The sequence below is a fragment of the Argopecten irradians genome, chromosome 3 (assembly GCF_041381155.1).
Source record: "Argopecten irradians isolate NY chromosome 3, Ai_NY, whole genome shotgun sequence".
In the NCBI taxonomy this organism is placed as follows: Eukaryota; Metazoa; Mollusca; class Bivalvia; order Pectinida; family Pectinidae; genus Argopecten; species Argopecten irradians.
In genome coordinates this window covers 9123105-9148606 of record NC_091136.1, presented here as the reverse complement: position 1 = coordinate 9148606, position 25502 = coordinate 9123105, and the positions used below count along the sequence as shown (strand labels likewise).

The following is a 25502-nucleotide window of genomic DNA, read 5'->3' as shown; positions in this document are numbered from 1 at the left end:
TTTACCATTTTTTTCTAGGGTTGACTGACATTCTACCACTAGTTTCCTTACACTTCTTTACCATGCACCATTTCTTTTTCTGGAGTTCACTGATATTCTACCATTAGTTCCCTTACACTTTTTACCACGCACCATTACTTTTTCTTGGGTTGTTGTCTGACATTCTACCACTAGTTCCTCTATACTTTTACCATGCACCATTTCTTTTTCTGGAGTTGACTGACATTCTACCACTAGTTCCCTTACACTTTTTACCACGCACCATCTTCTTTTTCTTGGGTTATCTGACATTCTACCACTAGTTCCCTTTCACTTTTTACCACGCACCATCTCTTTTTCTTGGGTTATCTGACATTCTACCACTAGTTCCCTTACACTTTTTACCACGCACCGTCTCATTTTTTTGGAGTTGACTGACATTCTACCACTAGTTCCCTTACACTGTTACCACACACCAATTTCATTTTCTGAAGTTATCTGACATTCTTCCACTTGTTCCCTCACTTTTTTTACCACGCACCATTTGTTTTTCTGGAGTTGTCTGACATCCATCTCTAGTTCCATTATATTTTTTACCACGTGCCATCTCTTTTTCTGGATTTGTCTGACATTCTTCCCCCTATACCTTTTGCCACGCACCATATTTCTTTTTCTGAAGTAATTTCTTCCACCAGCACTCCCTTTCTCTTGTCCGAATTTTTCTTTTTGTGTGTGTGTGTGTTATATTACATCTCTATTTCTCGGTCAGTTGGGCTTTTCATCTGGTACTGAATCACACAGGGGTCAAAAACCTTTTTTGTTATTATCATTTTTACAAAATCTGGGGTGAACAGTTTCCATGCTTTTTTAATCTTTTTGTTGGCGTAGCGTATATCGGTCATTAACTAATGGTTGCTTCAGGTCGATGGATACTCGCTCATGAGTGATTTTTCAAATTAACCTTTCTAAACTAATAGGTGTGCGAATGATTTATTGGCTTTTAAACAAATGTGAGGTTCAAATAAACCTGGAAGTTTGCCTTTGTCGTTAATAAAAAAAGAAAACACAAAAATCCGTATTAAATCAGAAAACTGTGATTTTATTCTGAAAGCTACATAACTTAATGATCAGCATTAGTGACTGTACAGCGTCGTTGTTCACGATCTATAGAAATAATGTTTTTTTTTTCGAAGGAATTTATTGATTCGGTTGCTAATGACAAATATCTTCAGACAAATAATAACAGAATTTAAGGTAAATAATACATATTTTGATCACATTCTTTTTCGTTGGATATTCAATGAACATTCATTAAAATGCGACCGCATGTCCCACAAATATCTTATGTCTTTCGTTAAAGACGTAATGACCCCAGTGACCCTGCCAGCGTCACGAATGTTGTTCCGTAAAGCATCTATTACGCGTCACACAATCAAAATTCATCAATCGATCTTCTCTTAAATACATGCGTTGCACCAATTCCGGATCTTGTCTCTATAAAAGTCATTAATTGTACATAAACCCACGTTAAATCGCCAGATAACGTACGGCACTCCGTCATAAACTTTAAGTATGTTCATTCCTTCCGAGGTTCACTTGTTTACCTGTGCCGGAATATTTTAAGATGTCATATAGACATGATCAATGTATATCAAACTTTAAAGATATCTTATATATATAATACATATATGGACTGAATATTTATACATGGTTGGATATAATTCAAATCTTATTGCAAATTAACGAAAGTCTTACATACGCCTTATACATATTGATGTGAAGTCATGCTGAACTGAAAGGTTTTCCATTATGTAGGTCTACCCTGGATGTGCTATTGGGAACAATTTGTGCTTGTGACTGCGCGCCCCTTGGTACATATATATTCCCTTAGATTCTTGATTTAACTCACACTCGCTGGTTACGCCCAGGGAGACTAGTAATAAGAAAGTGTCTTCGGGATTTAACTTCAAACTATGCCGGAGAAGACGGTAAGAAAAATTAACACTTTGGTTTAGATATAAAAGAGCAAATTTATAAAATAATTTTATATTTTCTAATATTCTTAATAACATATCTCGGAAAAAATGGGTGAAAAAAATTCAAAAATGAAATAAAAAAAAATCACAGCGAAACTTTTACTACATGTTCTTTATACCATTTCCTCTCCTTTCTAATTTATGTTCGTCATTGCCATTTATTTGTTCATTTTTTCCAGCTCAATTAATGTTCATTATAAAGGATTTTTCTTTTAACATTTGTTTATTTTTTTTCATGTCTGTACTGAATAGAAGACAATTTCTCTCTCTTATATATATCTTTATGTTATGTTAAACGTCCATAACGGTCACGACACTGAGGTCACTGTGCTAGCGCCGACATTAGCCGGAACTGTCAGTGGAACTTCAAAAATGTTTTACGAAATGTATGATTTAAAACAAAACCACAGGTACAATCCCGTAGATGTAAAACCATCATTTGCATATGTAGTAAAATTGCCCCGGGCAACTTACTTGTTGTGACGTAACAAACCGCTATTGCTTTTACATGTGGGAGAATAATGTAATACTCTATCAGTTTGTCATTAAAATGTTATGTTAGTATTTCCATTAGCAACAACATAATACATTGTTGGATGTGTCAAAATAAATGATCACTTGAGACGAAAAAAGTAAAAGATATGCAAAACACAGCCTGACTTTAAGGAAAAAGATAATTTCTTTAAACAAATGATTTTCGTTGTACAAAAAGTAAGTTTTAAAGCAAACAGAAGGATTAGATGATTATATTTTTTTATTTAATTCACTAGTGAGTGTGGTATAAAAACATTATATTATACTGATATATGTCCTTGTGTGCCCTCTACAGATTGCTCTCCATAATAACTTTTAACTCTGATTATGTGAGTAACTCCTGCATGTACCTCGGACACGCTTGATTGACGCGCAGCTCGGCAGAACTTTCCGGCTTTACTAAACTCTTTATATCTCGATTTAAGGGCGAATTCAATAGTTTCATTATCTATAGGTGATCTTTGGTTGTTGTGATAGTTATAATTATGTGTTCTCCTTTCCCTATACATTCATATCCCCTTTCCCTCTTTCCTTTATTGTCATGCATTCTCGATTCCCCTAGACATTCATATCCCCCTTTCCCTCTGTCCTTTATTGTCATGCGTTCTCGATTCCCCTATACAATCATCTCCCCCTTTCCCTCTGTCCTTTATTGTCATGCGTTCTCGATTCCCCTAGACATTCATCTCCCCCCTTTCCCTCTTTCCCTTTATTATTACGCGCTCTTCATCCCCTATACATTCATATCCCCTTTCCCTCTTCCCTTTATTGTCATGCATTCTCGATTCCCCGAGACATTCATCTCCCCCTTTCCCCCTTTCCCTTTATTATCATGCGTTCTCGATTCCCAAATACAATCATCTCCGCCTATTCCTCTTTCCCTTAATTACATTTTTTTGTATCATGCGTTCTCGATTCCCCTTTACAATCATCTCGCCCTTTCCCTCTTTCCTTTATTGTCATGCGTTCTCGATTCCCAAATACAATCATCTCCGCCTATTCCTCTTTCCCTTAATTACATTTTTTTGTATCATGCGTTCTCGATTCCCCTTTACAATCATCTCGCCCTTTCCCTCTTTCCTTTATTGTCATGCGTTCTCGATTCCCCTACACAATCCTCTCCCCCTTTCCCTCTTTCCTTTATTGTCATGCGTTCTCGATTCCCCTAGACATTCATCTCCCCCTTTCCCTCTTTCCTTTATTGTCATGCGTTCTCGATTCCCCTACACAATCATCTCCCCCTTTCCCTCTTTCCCTTTATTGTCATGCGTTCTCGATTCCCCTAGACATTCATCTCCCCCTTTCCCTCTTTCCCTTTATTATCATGCGTTCTCGATTCCCCTATACAATCATATCCCCTTGTCCCTCTTTCTATTTATTATTATGCGTTCTCTATTCCTCAATATAATCATATAGCCCTTTCCTCTCTCTACCTATTATGATGCGTTCTCCATTCTCCTATACAATCATATCTCCCTTTCCCTCTTTCTATTTATTATCATGTTTTCCCTGTTCCTGTGTATAGTCATCTGGCTCCAGTCTATATTCCATCTCTCGCTACCTTACCACACGGACCTCTTATTCCTCTTCTGTATAACTCCCAGCCCCCAATGTGTGACTTTGGTGTTCTTGCTAGACCCTATTTGGGCTGCCTAGGACATCATACCCAATCCTTTTTCTTTTATTCGCTTAACGTATTCTTTTGCCTTGCCCAGGTACCTGCCCTAACCCTACCTTTGGTTAGTCTATAAACGATTCCCTTCACTCAATGCCATTGAAATGTTATAGACGTATGCCATATTGTCGATATGACACAGGAGAAGTCATTTTGTCGATTTCTTTTAGTATGTAGTTAAAAAAGAATTGATGGTAAAACCCAACTTTAACCATTTGAACTACCTAGATGGTACACGCCGTGTGCTTATCAAAATGCTATTGGCGTTCAGCGATATTGTAAACGTGTGAAACTGTGGTGGTAAGCATCTGAAGCGATTACTGAAATTCTAATTCTGTAAGGAGAGGATTTAGATTAATTTGAAAAATATTAATGTATTTCTAATCCTGCCGCGAAAGTTTCTCTAGTATAAACAGGAATATTTTTGCCCATCGCACAAAACGTTAACTTTATATCAAAATATTAAACGCAAACAATTGACAACATTCCACCAATACCTGAACCTAGCTATCTGCCTAATGAATGCATCTATGCGACCTATCTTTCGGTAATATACAAGGAAGAATTTTCCCTCTTGGTCAATGTGATATCCCAAAAACAGATAGACGTGAATTACATAAAAAAATTATTTCTACAAGGATAAGAGCGTAATACCAGATTGTAACTGAGAACTGAGAACATAACATGTCCATAAACTTGTCGTCAAGGCATTAATGATGGTTTGGTTATTGCGTGTATATATAAATGCCATTGTATGTTTACGTTCTAAGTGTTGTTGCTTTGGTATGGAATTCGTTATTTGGTGTCCTTGAATTGAACACAGAAACATTGAAGATTTGTGACATGAAGGACAAACATATGACAGGTCCAAATGTTTGTTTATAACGAATTTATTCTTGCGTCTTGTTTATCTCGCTTTCTTTGTTATGTGTAAATCCAATGGTTGATAATCCTGTCTTATCCTGCTCAGCAACCAAGTATTGTTGGTTTTATCTATTGTTACATTTTATAGGAAGAGAAGTTACTTTGGTCTCACACTGTTATCTGCCAGAGCCAGGGAAAAATCATGTAATTACAAAAAAGTCGATGTTCCTTGGTTTTACCTACAGTATATAAAAGATTACTTGTATATCGAGCTAAATTTCCAAGTACCTTAGAGTTCGCTATATACATGTTCGAGTTATATTGTAATACGAGGTACTATATCCGGTGCCAGCTCGTCGCTAACTCATTAGGTATAGTAAAGCCTTAGGAGTTAATCTCTCAATAGGTGGAGTATTTTGTTATGAGTAGTTTCCGAAAGACTACACTTTAATTGTATTTTGTTGAGCGTTCGATCACTGAAGCATACAATCAAACTCTCATGTCTTCTTCGATGATTTCTTTACGGATTGACACCATGGACGTTTGACACTAATGTCATAAACTGCCTTTGTTTATTGTTTGTTGCTACTGTAGTAGCGTCTGGTATGCATGGGTGTTGATGCGGACATATTCCGGTGTCATGTTTTCAATTTGACAGCAACATTTTTATTAAAGTTTTGACACTTCTGCACTGACGTTGTATATTTTCTTTATTATTACAACTACACTTTGCGTCTTTCATTTTTGCTATTAAAGATAACATCGTTTTTTATGAACCGCTTGACTACCATCGTTGATTCTTTTGTATGCATATTTGCCATATGATTCTTTGTACAAACATTTAGTTACTCGAAACGCAAATGTCGGTAAAACACGTGATTTTATTGAAAGCAAACCAAAGTAAACATTTAACTTTTTACCACTCGTACGTGTTTTACAAAAAATTTCGTATAGCTTCATTGTCCTCTGAACACTACATGTTTACCTTGATAACGGCTGTTTATAGACCCAATATAGACCATTGAATTTTAAAGCGATTTTATGCAATAGATTTTATCTGGGTCGACGTTTTGTGGCAAAATAAAGTTTATTGTAGAGATGTGATTTCATCTTGCCCTTGAACTAATACAAAACATTTTATAGCATATTACACAGGTCGCTATTCGAACAACCCCTTTCGTTTTCAATTCAATTTAAAACCGGTTACGTAGGAATGTGAGTAGCACAATATGGAATGATGATTGAAGGACTGATAAACGTGATTTAAAATGGTCGTCATGTTGGTTATAAGAATTTAGAAATATGTTTTTAATTGTGCATTGTAACCTCCTGTGGATTTGACAGTGATACATATTTTAATATCTATTTCCTTCTCTAAATTTAACGAACATAAAATGATACTAAAATCCTTCATAGCTAAGGCTCATTTTGACCATAGACTCTCTGTACGATATTGGATACTTTTGGTTTTTCTGTCTCACTCTGTCCATGTGACATGGAATATTTTCGGAAAGGAAAGTTCACGCTGTATTTTCTGTCTTTCTTATTGTAATCAGTCGCACATAAATACTTATCAGTTTTTATCAGGTTTTCATCCAAGAGAGAATTACAGGCCTCAATCATTTTCTGATAGTCAACCACTAACCCTCCGTATCTTGCCTCCAGTTGTCTACCCCCGTGGTAATGAATAACAAAAAAATATGTCATTTTATTCATGTCATACGTCCAGTGTTTTGATAACATCTTGTTTGACGTAAATATAACTCAGTGGCTCTGAGTCATCCGACATAGGATATGTAAACAATCTCCCCATCTCGTCCTATCAAACGTCTTTTTATTAGAGAAGGGTGTGATGGTAAAGAGGACCGCGAAAACAGGAATACCGGTGTCAACAAATGACATCTCCGTTCGTAAACATTGACTTCAAGGTAAACGTCCGTATAGAAATTTAGGGTAATTGCTTTGTCGTGGTCAGTCGACGAGTAAATTTTATAGCCCTATTTGTTTACGTATTGTTGATTTAGTTTTATATATTCCTTTAAACCTATCATTATGGTCTGTGATATTACGCATTTATACCCATCAAATATTTTGTTTACTATGTTGCATCGAAATGAAAATGTTGTCCATGAAGGTATCGTTCCTATTGATATTTTATATGCCCCACAAAAACCTTTAGACTTGAAGTCACACTATATGCGCTGTTCACCCTTCTCAACACACAATATAGTCTTGTTAAGCTTCTCCATTCTACAAAACGTTCATTCTGTGCTTGGTCTTTATATAGATGACAATGGGCTACACATGATTATTGATTATAAAATATACAAAGTACTCCTCTTTGTTTGGATTGATTTTGGCTGTCAAAGTCCAAGGTAATTTAAGGATGACGCCTCACGTGTGCAATGTGCTACAGTGTGTGTATTTCTGTATGTTTTGTAAGTCTGCAGTTTTTTGTGTGTTGTGTCTTCTGATAATAGTGTAACTCATGTTCTTTGTATGATGTTATATCACTAAAAACCAGTCGTCTCACTCCCTTTATGCTGAGCGCTAATAAGGAGTAGAAACTACCAGTTTTATAGACTATGGTGTGTCTCGGCCAGGGGGCAGAACCCAGAGCTTACCTTATAGAGGTGAGCGCTCAGTGGCCGTCCTAACACGACCCTGACTGTTCGTGAATTTAATCAAACAAAAAAAGATAATATCCTAAATCTAGCCAACTCACCTCTGTAACTTTTGCTTAATATATTTATCTAAATTATGACGACTGTTTTGTTTGTTTTCATCGAACTAACGATGTGACATGCATATAGAACATTTGCCTAAATCAGATATATTTTTCTTCGTCTCTAACATATACCACATATTACAATTGCCTAGTTACACTTTACATTTGCAATCTGATCAAGTTATCTCTATGACAAGATGTTGTATAAAATAGAAAGGTGCCGACTAGACATGTTTTTACTCAGATTGACAGTTTCGATAAAACTACTGCATCTGTTTTTATCAAATATCATAGATATAAATTTAAAATCTTGCTGTATATGAATGACACTTATAATAACTGCATTCATCTCTCTTTCATAATGATAAGCGACCTTCGTTAAAATACGATTACATTAACTAAATTCTGAATATATAAAAATAATATAACATTGTCAACGATGTAGATACATTGTATTTTGTTTGCATTATTTGCTGCAGGTGACAGACGATTAATTTTTCGTAATTCACCAACAATATTATTACAAATAGTCTATATACAATAAGCCCATCTTTTCTTATATAGAATTGTCTTCGTTTATTAAGTCCTGATAATTGCGAAAATGAATATAAACCCATATACTTAGTCTTTATACTCACGTGTAATTATATTGTGCACTGTATGTGACAATTTTGTATTGAAGGTTTTTATTTCACATAAAACTTGCTCACTTATCTGCAAAACCTTTTTCCGTGTTGTAAATTAAAATATTTTCTTTATAATTAAGCAGCTTAGTCTAGACCATTATTACTTTAATTCGTGTAGGGTAATTCAGATAATCTTTATATAGAACATTACAGTTTACCTGTATACCTTTTTCTACGTCCTTATTTAACATTTTAGCGGATATGCTAATTGACAGGTTGGGCTCTATGATATCTAGAGTAAAATCTTGTTGATTTCAATAGGAATTTAACCGGTTTTGTAACTTTGCCCCAAATAACTCCTATGTGACGCTTCAATCGTTATACCACTGCTGTCGTATGTGTGGTTGGTAATGTATGTTGGTCCAGCTTCGTGGGAATATCTTAAGTAATAGCCGTAAGAAAATGATTCACGACTTCCACATTACCGTAGAATGTTAAAGATGCTCCACCCCCGACAGACCATAAATGATGCTCATCATTTGAACAACAATTGGTGTTTAATCGTGTATATATATGTCTAATTAACACAAAAATAATATCAAATAATTTATTTTGCTTTTGGTGCAAGCGCAGTCAGAACTTCATTCTATATAGAACATAGTGCCACAGAATTTTTTCGGGATACAATTAATTATTTCTAATATTTTAACTTGAAGTAAAATTAGAAGCTCAAATTTGCCAATGGTGGTAACGGTGTAAAGTAAGTAACTTTTATAACTGAAGAAAAATGCGAAATCGTCTGATCCTGTTTTTGATAGTGAAAAAATACCATTTGTCAGCGGTGGAGCATCTTTAAAAGTTATATTCCGTCCACATGTGACCATTCCCCAGAATTGGAGCTAACAACATGTGTGATTTTATACATTGCATTATGTGTTACATATATGTTTAGTTAATCTTGGAAATGTATTTACTATTGATTCTAAGACTGAATCTGAAAAAAACATATTATCCACAGTTTACAAGTTAAAAAGGAACATTGCCCGATATATTCTCGACGGATGGAAAGTTATTCACAAAAAAACACTGTTTTTTTCCGTCCGTAATGAATATTCTACAATTATTATCATGATCTGTGTATATATACCAACCTTGCAAACAAATTTCAAAATGAAACAATCTTTATCTGTACATGTTTGGTGTCAAAGCTGCGTATTTGCTTCTATTTTCATGATCGTCTTAAATTTGTAATGTGGTATCTTCATTAAGAAGTAGTACATGCTATATATGATAAATGACAACTTACAATGCACTCATTATTCAAAATAATATACCTCTTATAATCACTTCTATTTGAAATCACTTATGTTTTAAGCATCCATAGTCAAGATTGTCTTCTTGAACACATCTTTAGTGAGGTATTATGCACTTTAAGTGGTAACTCATATTCAGCTTTGAAATGATAAATTGTGTATTTTCTTTCATGTGTGTAATGTCACGTCATAATGAAAATCAATAAAGTGTAAACTGATTAAAAAAAAACAATGCTTAAACGATGCCCAATGATTATACACATTTAAAGAGCTAAATGGTCGTGGTTTTATTCTAAAAAAGCAAGTTTGTTTGTTTGTTTGAGTAATTAACGTCCTATTAACAACAAGGGTCATGTATTACGAATTTGCATATTACAGACTTATCTGCACTTGCGGATAGGTATGTTGTAACGTCATGTGTTTGAGAGCGTAACGTCATACGTTTCGGAGAAAACGACGTGAATTGCGCTCATGAAATAATGACGTAACAATCGAAAACTACCCGCAAGGGAGCTAGCTCTATAATATTCAAATACGGAATTTGGTATGTAGCGGTATGCGGCGTGCGGTGTGTGTTTTAGGAGGGTGTGGTATATTCGTGTTGTGTCTTCTTGTAGAGTGGAACTCTTATATAGCACTATAAAAACACTAGTTCCACTATATTAGATACACAAAAATCAATTTATTGTATGAAAATGTACCTGAACAGCCAATGCAGGTGCATTTATGTCATAGTGGCAAAGGGTTTGGTTTATAGCGTTCCTAAGATCGGATTATAAAATAACCTTCAATAAACGGGAAAAAAACGTTTCAACGCAAAGCATTTGTCACTTTAATAATAGTTTCAAATATCAAATGTAATTTGATGAATCCATTTTTTTTACTTTTAGATAACCAGTTTAAAAGAATGTATATCATATTTCAAGAGCACTGTACTCAGTTTTAGAGTTGTTCCTACCTCCCTTCGAGGTATTTGTGTATATCTGGGCACCTATTTGTGTCCGACTGCTATAGCGATGAATGTGTAAACCGTCCCAGAATGTCACTGTCCTGTTTAGGTCTTTGATTTTATCTAGGTCAGATATCAATCATAGCAAAGGTTAATCAGGACATATGACAACCTTCCTTAAAGGACCTCCCATCCCCATTGTGTAGTATGCACATATAATTTAAATGCATTAGCCTACAGTAATGTCGTGTTGCTGTGACGGCGCAGCATGTTCGTGTAAGGTAACATTACACGAGGAGCAGTCGTGACAAATGTTATACAATACTAACTAACGGCAATTACTTCAAAGGAAGGAACTTTAAAAGTACCTCATATAAGCGTCTGTCGAATTGACAGGATAAACAGTTTATTAAATAAACATTACTAAAAGATCTGAGTTCGCATACTCGTTTCACTTGTCCTTTGTTCGTCGGTGATACACGTGGGGCCTATGTATGTATATCATTTGATTCTTTGATTGGACATAAGAAGGGTCAACTATCCGAGCACGTGGTCTTTCAGCACGTGTGCTGCACTGTCCTCCAATATTTATTTGGTTTAGTAGAGACGGGCGTATCCCAGTTCCTTACTAACTTCCTAAAGAAAATTTTGGAAACTGATTTATGTTTCCTTCTTAAAGAAACACGAGTTTCTTTAAATCACTATCTCCACATTTTATTTAACTTTTTGTACTTAGGCGTCGATAACATTTTTGTAGAACAACATGGGAACACACATTCTTGTCGAAAGGTCTGACCAGGAATAGATCCCGGGTCTCTGGTGTGATAAACTACAGCTCTATCGACTGGGCCATATAATCCGTACAAGTCACGCCAACCCGCTCCTTTTACACTTTTTGTACATTTTAGGATTAGATTCTTTTCAAGATACTTTAGTTTTAATCCTTGTAAATATAAATGTTAAGTGTTTAACACTTGTAAGTTTATTTTACGCACAACTTATGAACGTTCGTCCATACTTGTGTCCGGTCCTTCCTTTCAGAAAGTGAACTGTCACCACCTTTACTTATATATATATATAGTTATCCCTGTGGTGTATTGACCGACTCTCTGGGTCGAAGGTCGCGTAGAAGTCCTCCGTGAAAGGGTATACCTTTCAACTTTTGACATTTATATATAAACTCATTCGAGTGATAATGTAACCTAACCCCTTTTGATGATACCAGGTAAGGACATTTATCGGTACCTGGTTAAAACCGAATGATATATCTGGGTCTCGTTTTACAAGTGAAAAACTACATAAAATTGTCCATACACTCAACAAATTGTATAGACGGAATGCCGTCCTTTAATGACCTGCTCGCTAAGCCTACTCAACCAACAAACACTTGATATCCTATTTCCAGGTACCTATCGAACCTTTTTGGCATGTAAGTTGCATACTTCCCTTCTCATTTTACGACTGTAATTGTATTCAGACTTCAGAAACCATTGATTAAAATTGATTAAATTATCTTTTAATAACACCGCGGTTTTCGATTAAGAATATGGAGTTTGTTCATGTATGAGGTAATCTGTCTTGATTTTAAAGTAAGTCTAAACAGCCGGATATCGTCCAAGAGTTCATGTGGACGTTGTACATTTGATTTTTATTGATCGAATGTAACAAGAGTACTTAAAGTACGCCGATTACCGAGTATGACCAAGACAATGTAAAAATAAAATATGTTTAGGCTTATACAGATGCAGACATAAACAAAAATATATATTTGTAAAATGAGCGGGTTGGTGTGGTTTGCACATAGTGTTTAATAAATGTGTGTTATAATAGTGTTATAATAAATACTTCCTTTGATTACTCAATAAATCGTGGATTTTCACACCGGAGACCTGGGTTTGATTCTAGTCAGGGATGTGAATGTTCACCTGTTCCATAATGACTGTAAACAGATATGCTGGGAATGACCTTGAATGTTCCGTTGTTCTTAATCATTCTATATTGTACCTTGATCATGATTTCCCCTGAATTTTAGGGCGGGTGTTGTGGACAAAGTAATAAAAAGGTTTATGCCCCGGAACATCTATCATTTTCACCTCCGAAGTGAATCACTAAATATAATGTATGCAACCATGGCGACAAGTCATAAGGATTAACTGTTACCGGAAATATTTTATCCTGATCACTTAATCGTGTGTTAACATGATATTTATTATTATTACAAATTACACTATTTTTGAGACCTTTCACTATCGTTAGAATCATACTTATGCTGCTCAAACGTTTTACCTAAAAAGCTCCAACATTATTAAGTATACACCCGTGAAACTCCGTAATATTCATCTATACTTCTGATACCAAAAATTATCCACATGGACTGTACCCCCATCAAACTGTAACACTTCTTTTGGTATAACAAAAACTTACAAACGTAAGATTGGCCTTGCAATAGAGCTAGGGACCATATGTCACTAAAATGACTTTCTGTATGGACTAAGTGTAGGAAAGTATTTGAAAAAATATTTCCTCCGTGATTTATGAGCTATAACTTTAAACATTAATCAGATTATAGCAATGTAGTAAAGAAACAAAAATATGTCAATCGAAAAGTAAAAATTGTGTTGTAGTTAAGAAGTTGTGTGAACATTTTAATAATGTGATTGTATTGACAATTGCAGGACGAGGAAGGTACTCCCGAACGCGGGAACTGGACTGGAAAACTTGATTTCATTTTGTCCTGTATCGGATACGCTGTAGGGCTAGGAAACGTATGGAGGTTTCCTTATTTATGTTACAGGAATGGAGGGGGTAAGTACAAAAATGTAATCACTTTGCTTAGTGGAGAGGTGAGTATAAATAATGTAAGCACTTCACATAACGGAGGGGTGAGTACAAATGATATACTAAGTAGTCACATCGCCAAATAGAGGTGAGGGAGTGAGTACAAATGATATACTAAGTTATCACGTAGCCAAACAGAGGTGAGGGAGTGAGTACAAATGATATACTAAGTTGTCACGTAGCCAAATAGAGGTGAGGGAGTGAGTACAAATGATATACTAAGTTATCACGTGCCAAATAGAGGTGAGGGAGTGAGTACAAATGATATACTAAGTCGTCACGTCGCCAAGTAGAGGTGAGGTTGTAAGTACAAATGATATACTTAGTTATCACGTCGCCAAATAGAATGAATGCATTGAATCGTTTGAAGACGGATTAGTATAAATAAATGATATATTATAATTGCTTAATGGAGGTGTAGTGTGTACAGATACTTCAATCACATGATGAACTGAATTCAAGAGGGGAAGAGTTCGCATAAACTAATTATCTATGCTAACGGGTTGATGTCCATATTTGATAACACTGAATAAAAAATATCAATAACCAGAGAAGTTCGCGACCATTAACAGAAATATGTAGATGTTTTTTATTTCACGCATGATCAAAGAGTGGAATAGGAACAATGTGATTTTAGTAATGTTATCATATATTCTTCGCTTCACTCGCTAGTATATGTAAGAGTTCCCATCGAACCTGACTTAATGTTGTCCTAGTTCGTTTGTACAATGTACCACATTCGCTTTTTTCTCACTTTTTCTCTTTCATTTTTAATTTTATCACTCTTCTGACATCCATAACCCTGTGATAAGAACAAGAAACCTGTTTCGGCGTTTACTGATGAATGACTACACATAAATAAATCGGCCCACACGAATGAAGACTGATAACACATAAATTTAAACACATACAATGCTTAGTAAACCTATCAATATTTACTAATCGACTTCAATTTGAACTCAATTTCAAAATTTTCACTTTTCAAAATACTTTTCAATATATATAAACATGGTCATCATATGTTAGTCCCGTCGTCAAACACAGCATCAAAGGCATATATGTTATCTACACAGTCATGTAATCTGCGCACCATTGGAATAACTTAAGCTTGATAAAAATATTTGAAACGAATAAATATTTATAAATAATCTTCTCTAGTTACACAAGTTTAAACTAGTAAAAAGACAAAGCATGTACTTTTAGATATTAGATGTTGTTACAACATCTGATACCGGTAAACCATAGACAGCAATCTGAAACTGTAAATTATCATTTCACCTATGGAGCATTTCTATTGTACATATAACCATCCTCCGATTTTCTGTCGTTATTTATCACTTTATTGTACAAATTGAAACATAGCGTTTTAGGTCTTCAAGTGTTGATATATTATTGAATATCATTGTATACCCCTAGATATTCACTCTAAAATTCAACGCAATGATTAAATAAATAATGATTCGAGTAATTTGTCTTCCACAGGAGCTTTCCTTGTGCCCTATGCTATCATGTTGTTCGTGGCGGGACTTCCTCTGTTCTTTATGGAGCTCGGACTCGGACAGTTCTGTTCTCAGGGACCTGTTACTGCATGGGCCATCAGTCCTTTCTTCATGGGTAAGTCATCTTATCAAAGTACATATATAATGGATTTCACGAACATGGATATGAATTCAAAATGAATTTGCGTCTACATTCTACCGCGTAGGAAAGTGAGTACACATTTTCAAATCGATAAGCCTAGCAGTGGTCTACAATATTAATTTACGCTGGTGTGATGTATCCCCATCTAAACATAATAAGCGCATCAGAAGCAAGGATTTTTACAATGTATTATTATATATTTTTTTATAAAAAATTACATATTTGTATGTGTAGCTTTAAAAAATATTAACGTCTTAGTTCATCAAAACTATTGTATTTCAATAGATTTCTGGTAAAAGAATAACATATCAAAATATTCGACCATTAATGTCGCATACCACTTTGAGGTTATAGAAAGTAATTTTATGATAAAAATATCACAGAATAACGTCATTTTAATAATCTTTTAGGGAAAATAAAACCAAAAGCCGCCCTTTGTTTCTAAGAAAACGTTTGAATTCATGATGTATCAAAATGCAGTTTGGTCTTTCAATGATATGACAATCTTAAATTTGTAATCTGATCCTGATGCTATTGACTGTTGTATACCCTTCCTCTGCTGGCAGGTATCGGCTGGGCCATGATCATGATCAGCGCCATGGTCTGTACTTACTATAACGTCATCATTACCTACGCCGTGTACTACATGTTCGTCTCGTTCGTCAACCTGGACGACGAGCTACCATGGCAACATTGTGGGAAAGCCTGGAACACAGAAAAATGCCGAGACGAGCCCTACCCCAGTATGGACGGTATGAACGAGACCAGCAAGGTCGACGCCATTTTAGGTAAATAAGTTATTCTGGGAGCTAGTTTTACCTTTTATAGACACTTTAATGCAACTTTTTTGTTTTGTCAAACTACTGTTAGGTATCAAACATTTAGTTTGTGTATTGTTTATGTGAGACATAAATTTGATTGTTAGGTGCGAAAAGTCTTGTTTCGAAATAAAAAGGAAAAATTCAAGTAATGATTGAAGGGGAAACATGTCAAGTAGTCAAGTACAGATGTATGAGTACATTTGTATCGTTTTTTTGTTAGCTTTTTTTCGGTCTTTTTTATCATTCCTTTCATAAACTATTCTATGTTCATATTATCAGGTCTAAAAGACAGTACCTGCCTGACAGGATTACTTGCTAACCTAAGTGCGATGGCTAATCAGACATACAACGTCATTGCGGACCTGAACTCGACCTTGCTATCCGACCACACCGAAAGTTGTGATATCAAGTTCACAACGCCCAGTGCTGAGTTCTGGAAGTAAGGATTTTGTATTCGTATCAATTGTACGCCCTTTCCGAAATTACAAATGAACGCATATCATAGTTATTTAAGTAAAAGTCTGGGAAAAAACCCAGGTATACAAAACTGTAGATTTGATAGCGCGAGTTCCGTTTCTCGTTTTTAAAGCAATATAAAGAAAATAAAAAAAAGGAATAGGCCAACTTAAATTAGTGAAGGTTAGAAATTTACATTTACTTTGTCCCTTTGATATTGTAGCCGGTTCGTCCTGAGGTCCCACGAAGCCGACGGTTTGGAATATATTGGAGGAGTCAGTCTGAAGAACGTCCTCTGTCTCCTTGTCTGCTGGGTCTTTATCTTTTTCTGTCTCATGAACGGAGTCAAGTCCTCTGGAAAGGTGAGGTGACTGTTAGATTGATTGTAACGGATGTGGCCAGTGAGACAATGAAACAAAAATAGACCCTAAAGCTTGTAACGTCATTTTCAGAAATAAGTTCGAATAAAACCACAACTGCAAATCAACTCTCCATACATGAAAATGTGCGTGATATTTTTAACGAGTGTAACTGTTACAAGTAGTGCATGATAGATTTTGAATACATTGTGAGAACGAAGTAAACAAAAATCATGCATTTTAACGTGTAATTTGAACCTGTATTAGATATTAATGAATATATGGCATCTGTTGGATGCATTACTTGTTAAGTGTATGATGTGTAATGAGGATAATACGTTAAGTTTCAATGTTTTCACGTCGTCAGTATTGTGACTGTAACGTGTGGTTGTCGTTAGTATGACGTCTACTTTTGTGTGTATATCGCATCAATATTGTGAGCACTACGTATACGTTTTATGTGTATTCGTTACTATAGGTTGTGTACTTCACCGCCACTTTCCCCTACGTCATCCTCGTTATCCTGCTGATCCGTGGTGTCACACTCCCCGGCTACTGGAGAGGAATCGAATTCTACATCATCCCAAAATGGGAACTTCTCAAAAACCCTAAGGTAAGCAGAAACGACAAGATTTTCAACATTTGCACATTTTACTATCCCACCAACGTTAATTCGTTTGGCTTTTTTGTTCATAGTTTAAATACTAACTTGTTTTTCAATAGTGATGCAAATGTTTTCTTATAGTTTAATATCCATCGATAGGTAACTATATTTCTAAAAAAAATATGTAAGGTGTGCTATTGGATTATGATTGTGATATTGAATCACAATCTGATATGTTTTGTAGCATATCGAAGTTTGTGAGAGCTCTAGCTATCCTGAATGAACACTAAACGAACATACCACAGTCTCCCAAAACACACACGCACTCTACAACAAAACGCATACAAGGGAGAGATATCTTAGATTACTTTTGTTATACATATCTTAGTAAAGTAAAACAGATACAATATACATCACCACTGAAGGCATTCTATGAGATGATAATGACCAGGGTCGCTATATATTCCTGTATCTGTTATAAAGACATTTGTTTCGTTGTATTATAAAGGTATGGGGTGATGCTGCCACGCAGATTTTCTACTCACTAGGCCCAGCGTGGGGTGGTCTGCTTACCATGGCTAGTTACAACAAGTTCAATAACAACTGCATGAGGTAAAACCCCAATTCCATACATAACAAAGATTAAACTTCATATACAACAAGTGCATGAGGTAAAGGTCCAATTTCATATACTTGATATTCAAATAGTTAAGTAAAGTTGTGTGCATGATTCGCAATGCAAGAGGTAAAACTCCATGTACTTTATAAACTTTTTAAGTTTTGTACATTATTTACTGTTTAAAGCTGTTTTTGGTGAACAATTACAAAACGAGCAACAAATGACCTATTACTCTATATAACGATGTTCAAAACAATCGTTTGTACCTTTCTGTATACGTAGTTTTACTTTCTCTTTTTATATAAAAGACATATTTATATCGTAAAAGCAGTCTATGAAAGACTAGTAAACCATTCCTTCTGCATTTCATATCTTAACAGGGACGCATTTATTGTGTCCATTGTCAACTGTGGAACCAGTGTGTTTGCCGGGTTTGCCATTTTCTCGCTCCTTGGTTACATGTCGTATGTCACAAATGTTCCTGTAGACCAAGTAGCAGATAGCGGTGAGTATGATTTTACCTCTTCGTTCTACGAAATCATGTTCTTCTAGTATCTTAAGTAGCATACTTAGTAGTATAACACTTCTTTTCAATTTATTTAACTAAACTATTTTATATTATTTTTGTGTTAATTAGACATACATTTACACGATTAAACACCAATTATTGTTCAAATGATGAATATAATGTATGCTGTGTCGGCGGTGGAGCATCTATAAAACATGGTTATATAATAAGAAACTCATTAAAATAAAAATTTGAGCATATGCTTTAGTATTTTGAAATTTGGTTATGATAGTGAATATTTGATTCTATTACTAAACAGGTCCTGGGCTGGCATTTGTAGCGTACCCGGAAGGTATCGCCAAGTTACCCAGCCCTCCAATCTGGGCTTTCCTTTTCTTTTTCATGTTGTTTACGCTCGGCTGTGACTCACAGGTATACATCACGTAATCCACTTACAGAGTCATGTGACAGTAACTTTCAAATGAATGATACCAACGAAATATTGTATTACTTAAAAGCTAGATTAAATTTGTTTATGTCTTGTAATCTTTATGTATACTGGCTAAAAATGATTTTATTGTAATAACGTCAGGCCAATTGATACGATATTATGACTTACATTTGAAAATGTCGTATAAAAATAATAAAACACTTCCTTTTGGTGCTATAATCCGGATTTGTCTCATCTGACTCTTTTGTAACCTCAGGTGTATTCTCTTGTTAATTTAGACCTGTAATAATATTTCACAGTTTGTGATGATGGAGACAGTTCTCAGTGGTATTTCCGACGTCTTCCCTAAACAGCTACGAAAGAGGAAAGTACTTTTCACCTTTGTTGGTTGCATGATTGGTTTTCTACTGGGAATTCCACAGACTACAAAGGTACGTTAGACCGAGTATGACAAATCTTACTGTTAGTCCCCTAACATTTACATAAATCGTGTGATTATCCGACGTATAACAACACCACGAACAACATAACGACAGCACCCATTAATAATTCAGCTGCTTGTCATTCGTAACAGAATATTAAATTTCTGACTTGATAATTTAACGGTCAAGTGGGCAAATGGGCAAAAGCGTCCAAAGTTCTCCGCTTATGTAAAACAACAGTAGAACATTCCATCTTATCAAACATACTAAATTTCTCACAAATGCTTTGTTTCAATATTCTTGTGATTTACATCTTGGATACTGTAAACATCCATATTTTGGCAGTATCATGTTCTAACGCCTCTCGAGCCCGAAATGCTGCGCTGAAATTGTTTGTTCCAAAATAATTGTATTTACAGTATACAATAACTACTTTAACATTGTTTTGTTTTCCTATAAGGCCAAAAAATATGTCTGTTTAGGGTTACCCAACCGACCCAATTTTTTCCACTTTTATACGAAAAACAAAATCGGTATTTCGATCTCAGACTCTGGTTCAGGCCATTACTTTAGAGTGATAGACACTAAAAATAAAATCCAGACCTACCGACCATATTTTTTTATTTGATTTTTTGTTTTGCCAAGGTACCCCTAAACAGACATTTCTTGGCCCAAGTACGTTTTTATCAGCATGTATTAGCAAACCTTTATCGTACAACTACAGAGAAATTCTAACCTATTTCCATACATTATTCCAGGGGGGTATATATCTACTGACCTTAGTGGACTGGTACTCTGGTAGTTACAACCTCATGATTGTCAGCTTCTGTGAAGTCGTTTGCATATGTTATGTATACGGTAAGTTGTTTCTTTAAAAGATCCAATAGCCTTCGTTTGTTTCAGCTTTACTCGTGTATGAACTATGAAGGCGTTTTGGAATAAGATATATTTTAATCAAATTTTATGCTGGCAATAGTAGAGTCTCTTAATAAATTTCAAAATGTTTTAATTGTGTTATCTATGACATATTCATTATCAAAATAAGAAACTTTCCCATTTATGGGAAAGATAATGTAATGATGTCCAACTGGAGATAACTCTTTGACGTGACTCGCTATTCATCTTTTGACCTAGGTATCAACAAATTCCGCCGAGATGTGGAGATGATGTTGGGCAAGACAAGTCCTATCATCTGGGGCTACTTCTACATCACGTGGTGTTGTATTACACCAATCGCCATCGCTGTTAGTATTTTTTTAATTTGTTATGTGACGTAACGCTCAACGTAAACAGTCTTTATTTAAGGATTAACTTGAATAGATTTTTTATGTTATGGAGATATAACACAAAAATCTGAGTGTACTCTAAATAAACCGCGAAGCGGTTTATGATGAGAGTACACTCAGATTTTTGTGTTATATCTCCATAACATAATTCAAATTAATCCTATAATTCAAATACTAAAGATGATCTCTTCAATTTCTGGGACTCTTTTGTCTATGAAATCATTACGCCGTATCTCAGCCAATCAGAAGCACGTAACAAACGGCGACGCCATTTTTTCATTTATGGCTGATAAAGTAAATTTTAACCAATGAAAATGCTCGTAACAAGCAAAATTGAATTATCTATAAATCAAAACTTTATTTTTACACTTTAGATATTTGGCTTTAGGCGATAAGGCAAATTCCATATTTGTTGCTTTGAATTGCTTATCAGAATAAATGAAGTACTTCTATAACATTTGGTTGGATATGTAACTTCATTTTCACATGGACAAACATTCTCAATGTACTGTAATAGCTTTGGTATTCATAATTTTTCTTTTTGAATTTCAGTTTATTGTCATCATGATGGCAATTAATTATATGCCTGCTTACCTCGGTGATTACACATTCCCATCGTTCGCTGAGGCCCTCGGCTGGCTCATGGCCCTCTCACCCGTTCTTCTCATACTCATTGGATTTGTTGTCCAATCTATCAGGAAAGGAGGGGTAAGTAATTCAAGGAGACAACGTGGGCGTACTTACAATGTCTGTCTGTCTGTCACTCGAATCCATGAGCTATAAGTGGTTCCCTCATAATAACATGTTTTACATAATTGTTCTCTTGAGACAAAAGCCTAACTAAATCACATTATGATGCTTTCGTAGACAAAAACTACAAAAAGTATCATTTTTCTCAAAAATTCATTATTTGTATTGTTTTGAATTAAAAACAGTATACAGATCGACCAAAGGTATTCATGTTATTGTGTTTATCACAGCGAGAAGCCAAACGTAGACATTAACATACTACTTTCACCAATATTTTAGGTCCGTAACGCACTCAGGAGCGAGCCACACTGGGGTCCTGCAGCCGATGAAGACAGAACTGGAGCGTATTCTCCTCTCAATGGCAACTTCACATCAATCAATGGAGACTATCCCGCCAATGTGGGATATAACACCAAGAAAGACAACCTCACAATGGGCAACGATAACTTGGGTTACGGAGGCGAAAAGTTGTAAACGTCCAAAACCGTGAACCATAATCTGCAACTTTCTCTTCATAGTTATGGAATAACATGCTACTCGAAGCTACAAATAAGGCTAAACACAAATTAATACGAAACTAAGGATACCTCAAAACAACCGGAAATGGCTAAACTGTGTGTTTTTTGCAATATTGGATTAATTAGAGACTATAAAGGATAGGACATCAGACGTCAGACTAATATATGTGACAATAGCGTTGTGATGTGAACTTGCATCGGGAGACTGTGTACAAACTGTGTAAATAATGATAAATAATCAGAACACGTAACGTCATAGCATAACATCAATTGTTATTTTTTCATACTGTTATTTTTCAATGGTTTTACCTAACAGATGAAATTATACAGAAAGATATGGTCCAAAACAAAATGGAATGTTTTCAATTACACATATCCATAGCTATAGAGATGAAATGAAACAAAAATGAAAGTATCCATTAGAGATTTTACTGTAGAAGGACCATATTTTTACAACTGCTGTATAACATGTGTATAAGTGTATCTGAGCTTTCACGTCCTTAAAATAATCAATATTGGTTTTACGTAATGTTACCAAATGTGAATGGTACAAATCATGTGACGCACAGGATTGGACACAATAATGGACAATGACAATAGGCCTTTGTGTTTTATTAAACGTGTTATGATATTCATAACCATTTAAACAATTAATGTGTTTATATACATATATATCATATAAATATTTTTACTATAATCATTATCGCCTTAAACTTTGTTTTTTAGATTTTCTTTTCTAAGCGTTGTCTCCTTTTGTGATAATGACACGTTAACCTTGGTTATTACAGTACGGTATTTAGAATATGCTATTGTTTGTGTTTCGTTAAGACCGCAGTAAGCTTACACAAGAGCACTGCATATTTACTCTAAGCACATTATTTTTTTAGGTAAATTATCCCGCCAATTGTACTGAATTTCTCTTCATTATGCGTAATGAAAGAAAATTCAGTAAATTTTGCAGCAAGAATAAGAAAATTCCGGTCACAAATTCACTTAGCAATTTTACTTTGACGGGAAAATTTACATTGAAAAAATAATGTGTTTCTGTGTGATACCGATTATTTTTGATAGCTTAAGCAGTAGTGTGATAATGTTACAGAAAAATCCATCAATACATATCGGAATAATTATTTTTTCTTTGTTTCTGGCTTTCTGATTGGCCTATTCATTTTTTGCATTCCACGATAGAAAAAAAATCCGGGCATGGTGCGGTAATCCGACGTTATCGTGACGTCACAATAGAAACATTTACGTTGCGTATTGATTTGGTAAAAATGTTCCATTGGAAAAATCAATGGAATCGTACGTGTAAACATATTCATTTTATAAAGTAGCCTAGACAATTAATTATAAGCATTGAAATCACTAATTTTCAATTTCATCGGATTATGAAATAAATTTTGTTTGCAAACTTTTGTGAGAATCCGCTACGTTTGCAAACAAAATTTCTTTCATACCCCGATGAAATTAAAAAATAGTGACCTAAATACTTAATTAAACAAAATATTTTGATATATGCATCATTTTAGATAAATTATTGTGTAATAAATACTGTACAATATCCCATGACTGTTCGTAGTTTTAAAATAAGTCGGGATAATAGAAAATAGAAATCGGAATTCTTGTCTTTCTGTTTTCGCGAGAAATCCATTTTAGATAAATAATTTAATACAAAGCGAATCACTATGTGTGTCATCATTTTGTCTCTACATCATTGTATGTCTCTGTTACATGGTACTAATCAAAACGTTTACATGTGAGTACTAATCTACTAAATTTAAAAAAGGCTATATCGGAATACTGATATACAAGGTCTTTTTGTTACCGTGCAACCGGGTATTTTCGCGGGTCAAATTTTTCGAGATTTTAACTAAAAACAAGTAAATTAAAAGTTTTTAAGAATAAATGTTCACGATCTGGCTTTAAACTCGCGGTTTTAACTAAAAACAAATATATTAGATTAAAAAATTTTTAATGATAAATTTTCACGCTTTAAACACGCGATTTTAGCTAAAAACAAGTAAGTTAAATTTAAACGTTTACAAATTTTATACGACCTGGCTTAAATATATGATTCAACCAGTTCTCAGTATTTCGCGGATCACAATTTTCGTGATCATACACTTGTATTATAGATGCTCCACCGCCGACAGACCATAAATGATACTCATCATTTGAACAACAATTGGTGTTTAATCGTGTATATATATGTCTGATTAACACAAACAATAATATAAAATAATTTATTTTGCTTTTGGTGCATGCGCAGTCAGAACTTCATTCTATATAGAACATAGTGGCGCGGAATTTTTTCGGGATGCAAGTAATTATTTCTAATATTTTTATCTTAAAGTAAAATTAAAAGCTCAAACTTTCCAATGGTGGTAATGGTGTAAAGTAAGTATTTTTTGTAACTGAAGAAAAATACCAAATTGTCTTATCCTGTTTTTGATAGTGAAAAAATACCATTTGACAGCGGTGGAGCATATTTAATATCGCGAATATAACCGGCTATACGATATATGAATATCATTAATTTTGTTCGTGAGTTTATCATCACATGTTAATGAAGGTTTCACTTAGTGTAAAGACCTTTAAATGCATTTCATGATATAAAAATTGTAGCATAGGAAAATATTTATAGCTTTAAGAAATATTACAAAACATAAATGCTCAATGAATTTTCTTTATTAAAAAGTCATGGAAATAATAATGTATGTTCCCATAAATAACCTCCACGGTTGATAAGTACAAGCTCAATATTTACTTATGTTGAGGTAGAAAAACAAATGAAAACTCGTTAAGACCGCAGTAAGCTTACACAAGGGCACTTGAGCACCTGTAGAAACACAGGTGAAAACTCTAGCAATAAGCTAAGAAACGCTCACCTACGCTGATTATGATTTTTGTTGATTAATAATTTAGATACTGTGGTACTGAATGTGTTAAATAATGTTTATTATACATGAGATATTCCAAGCAGAACTTTTATAGAATTTTACAAACCAATAAAAAAAATATTTTTTTCGATGAGTTTGTTTTTATTTTGTTACAACCAGATGTTGCCAAATTTTAAGCCGCAATGTCGAATAATCGAGAATAAAAATAAATTGCATGACAAAAACTACAATAAAGATTATGGAGTGACTAGCTCATGTGTATATTTGTTAAATTTCGCGGTTGTAAAATTTTGCTATATACTGTTAAGAACGTATTCGCGGGGGTTATTTCCACGAATAATATTTGTAGGATTTGAAAGCGTCATTCATACGACACGTTAAAGTATGTATAACAATGAGTTTTATTGAGTTTCAGTATTTTAGATGAATCCGCGAATTTAGCTACATTCAAACCCTGCGAATATTACCAACTACATGTATATAGAATACAAATAATTTTAACTTAATATAATAAATACACTTTATGCATAATATTGATATGGTAATATTACTTTCTGGTTAACCTCAAAATATTGCTGCATATGTAGATAATGTGCTAGATTCCAGTATATTTGCACGAACATGC

General features: G+C 34.5%; 1 protein-coding gene across 2 annotated transcripts; it reads left to right on the top strand.

The window, feature by feature from the left end:
• The first annotated feature begins 1576 nt into the window (after nt 1–1576).
• LOC138317496 (sodium-dependent proline transporter-like) lies at nt 1577–22253 on the top strand. Of its 2 annotated transcripts, none has more exons than XM_069259218.1 (15): nt 1577–1967; nt 13380–13509; nt 15025–15156; nt 15750–15971; nt 16284–16443; nt 16684–16822; nt 17298–17432; nt 17932–18035; nt 18423–18547; nt 18870–18982; nt 19301–19432; nt 20182–20281; nt 20558–20667; nt 21262–21417; nt 21739–22253. In XM_069259218.1, the coding sequence occupies exons 1-15, from the start codon at nt 1953–1955 to the stop codon at nt 21931–21933; spliced, it is 1968 nt and encodes a 655-aa protein (XP_069115319.1). In that variant the 5' UTR covers nt 1577–1952; the 3' UTR covers nt 21934–22253. The 2 variants fall into 2 exon arrangements, with proteins under 2 accessions (XP_069115319.1, XP_069115318.1); XM_069259217.1 differs by lacking the exon at nt 1577–1967 and adding an exon at nt 6921–7016.
• Nucleotides 22254–25502: the final 3249 nt, after the last annotated feature.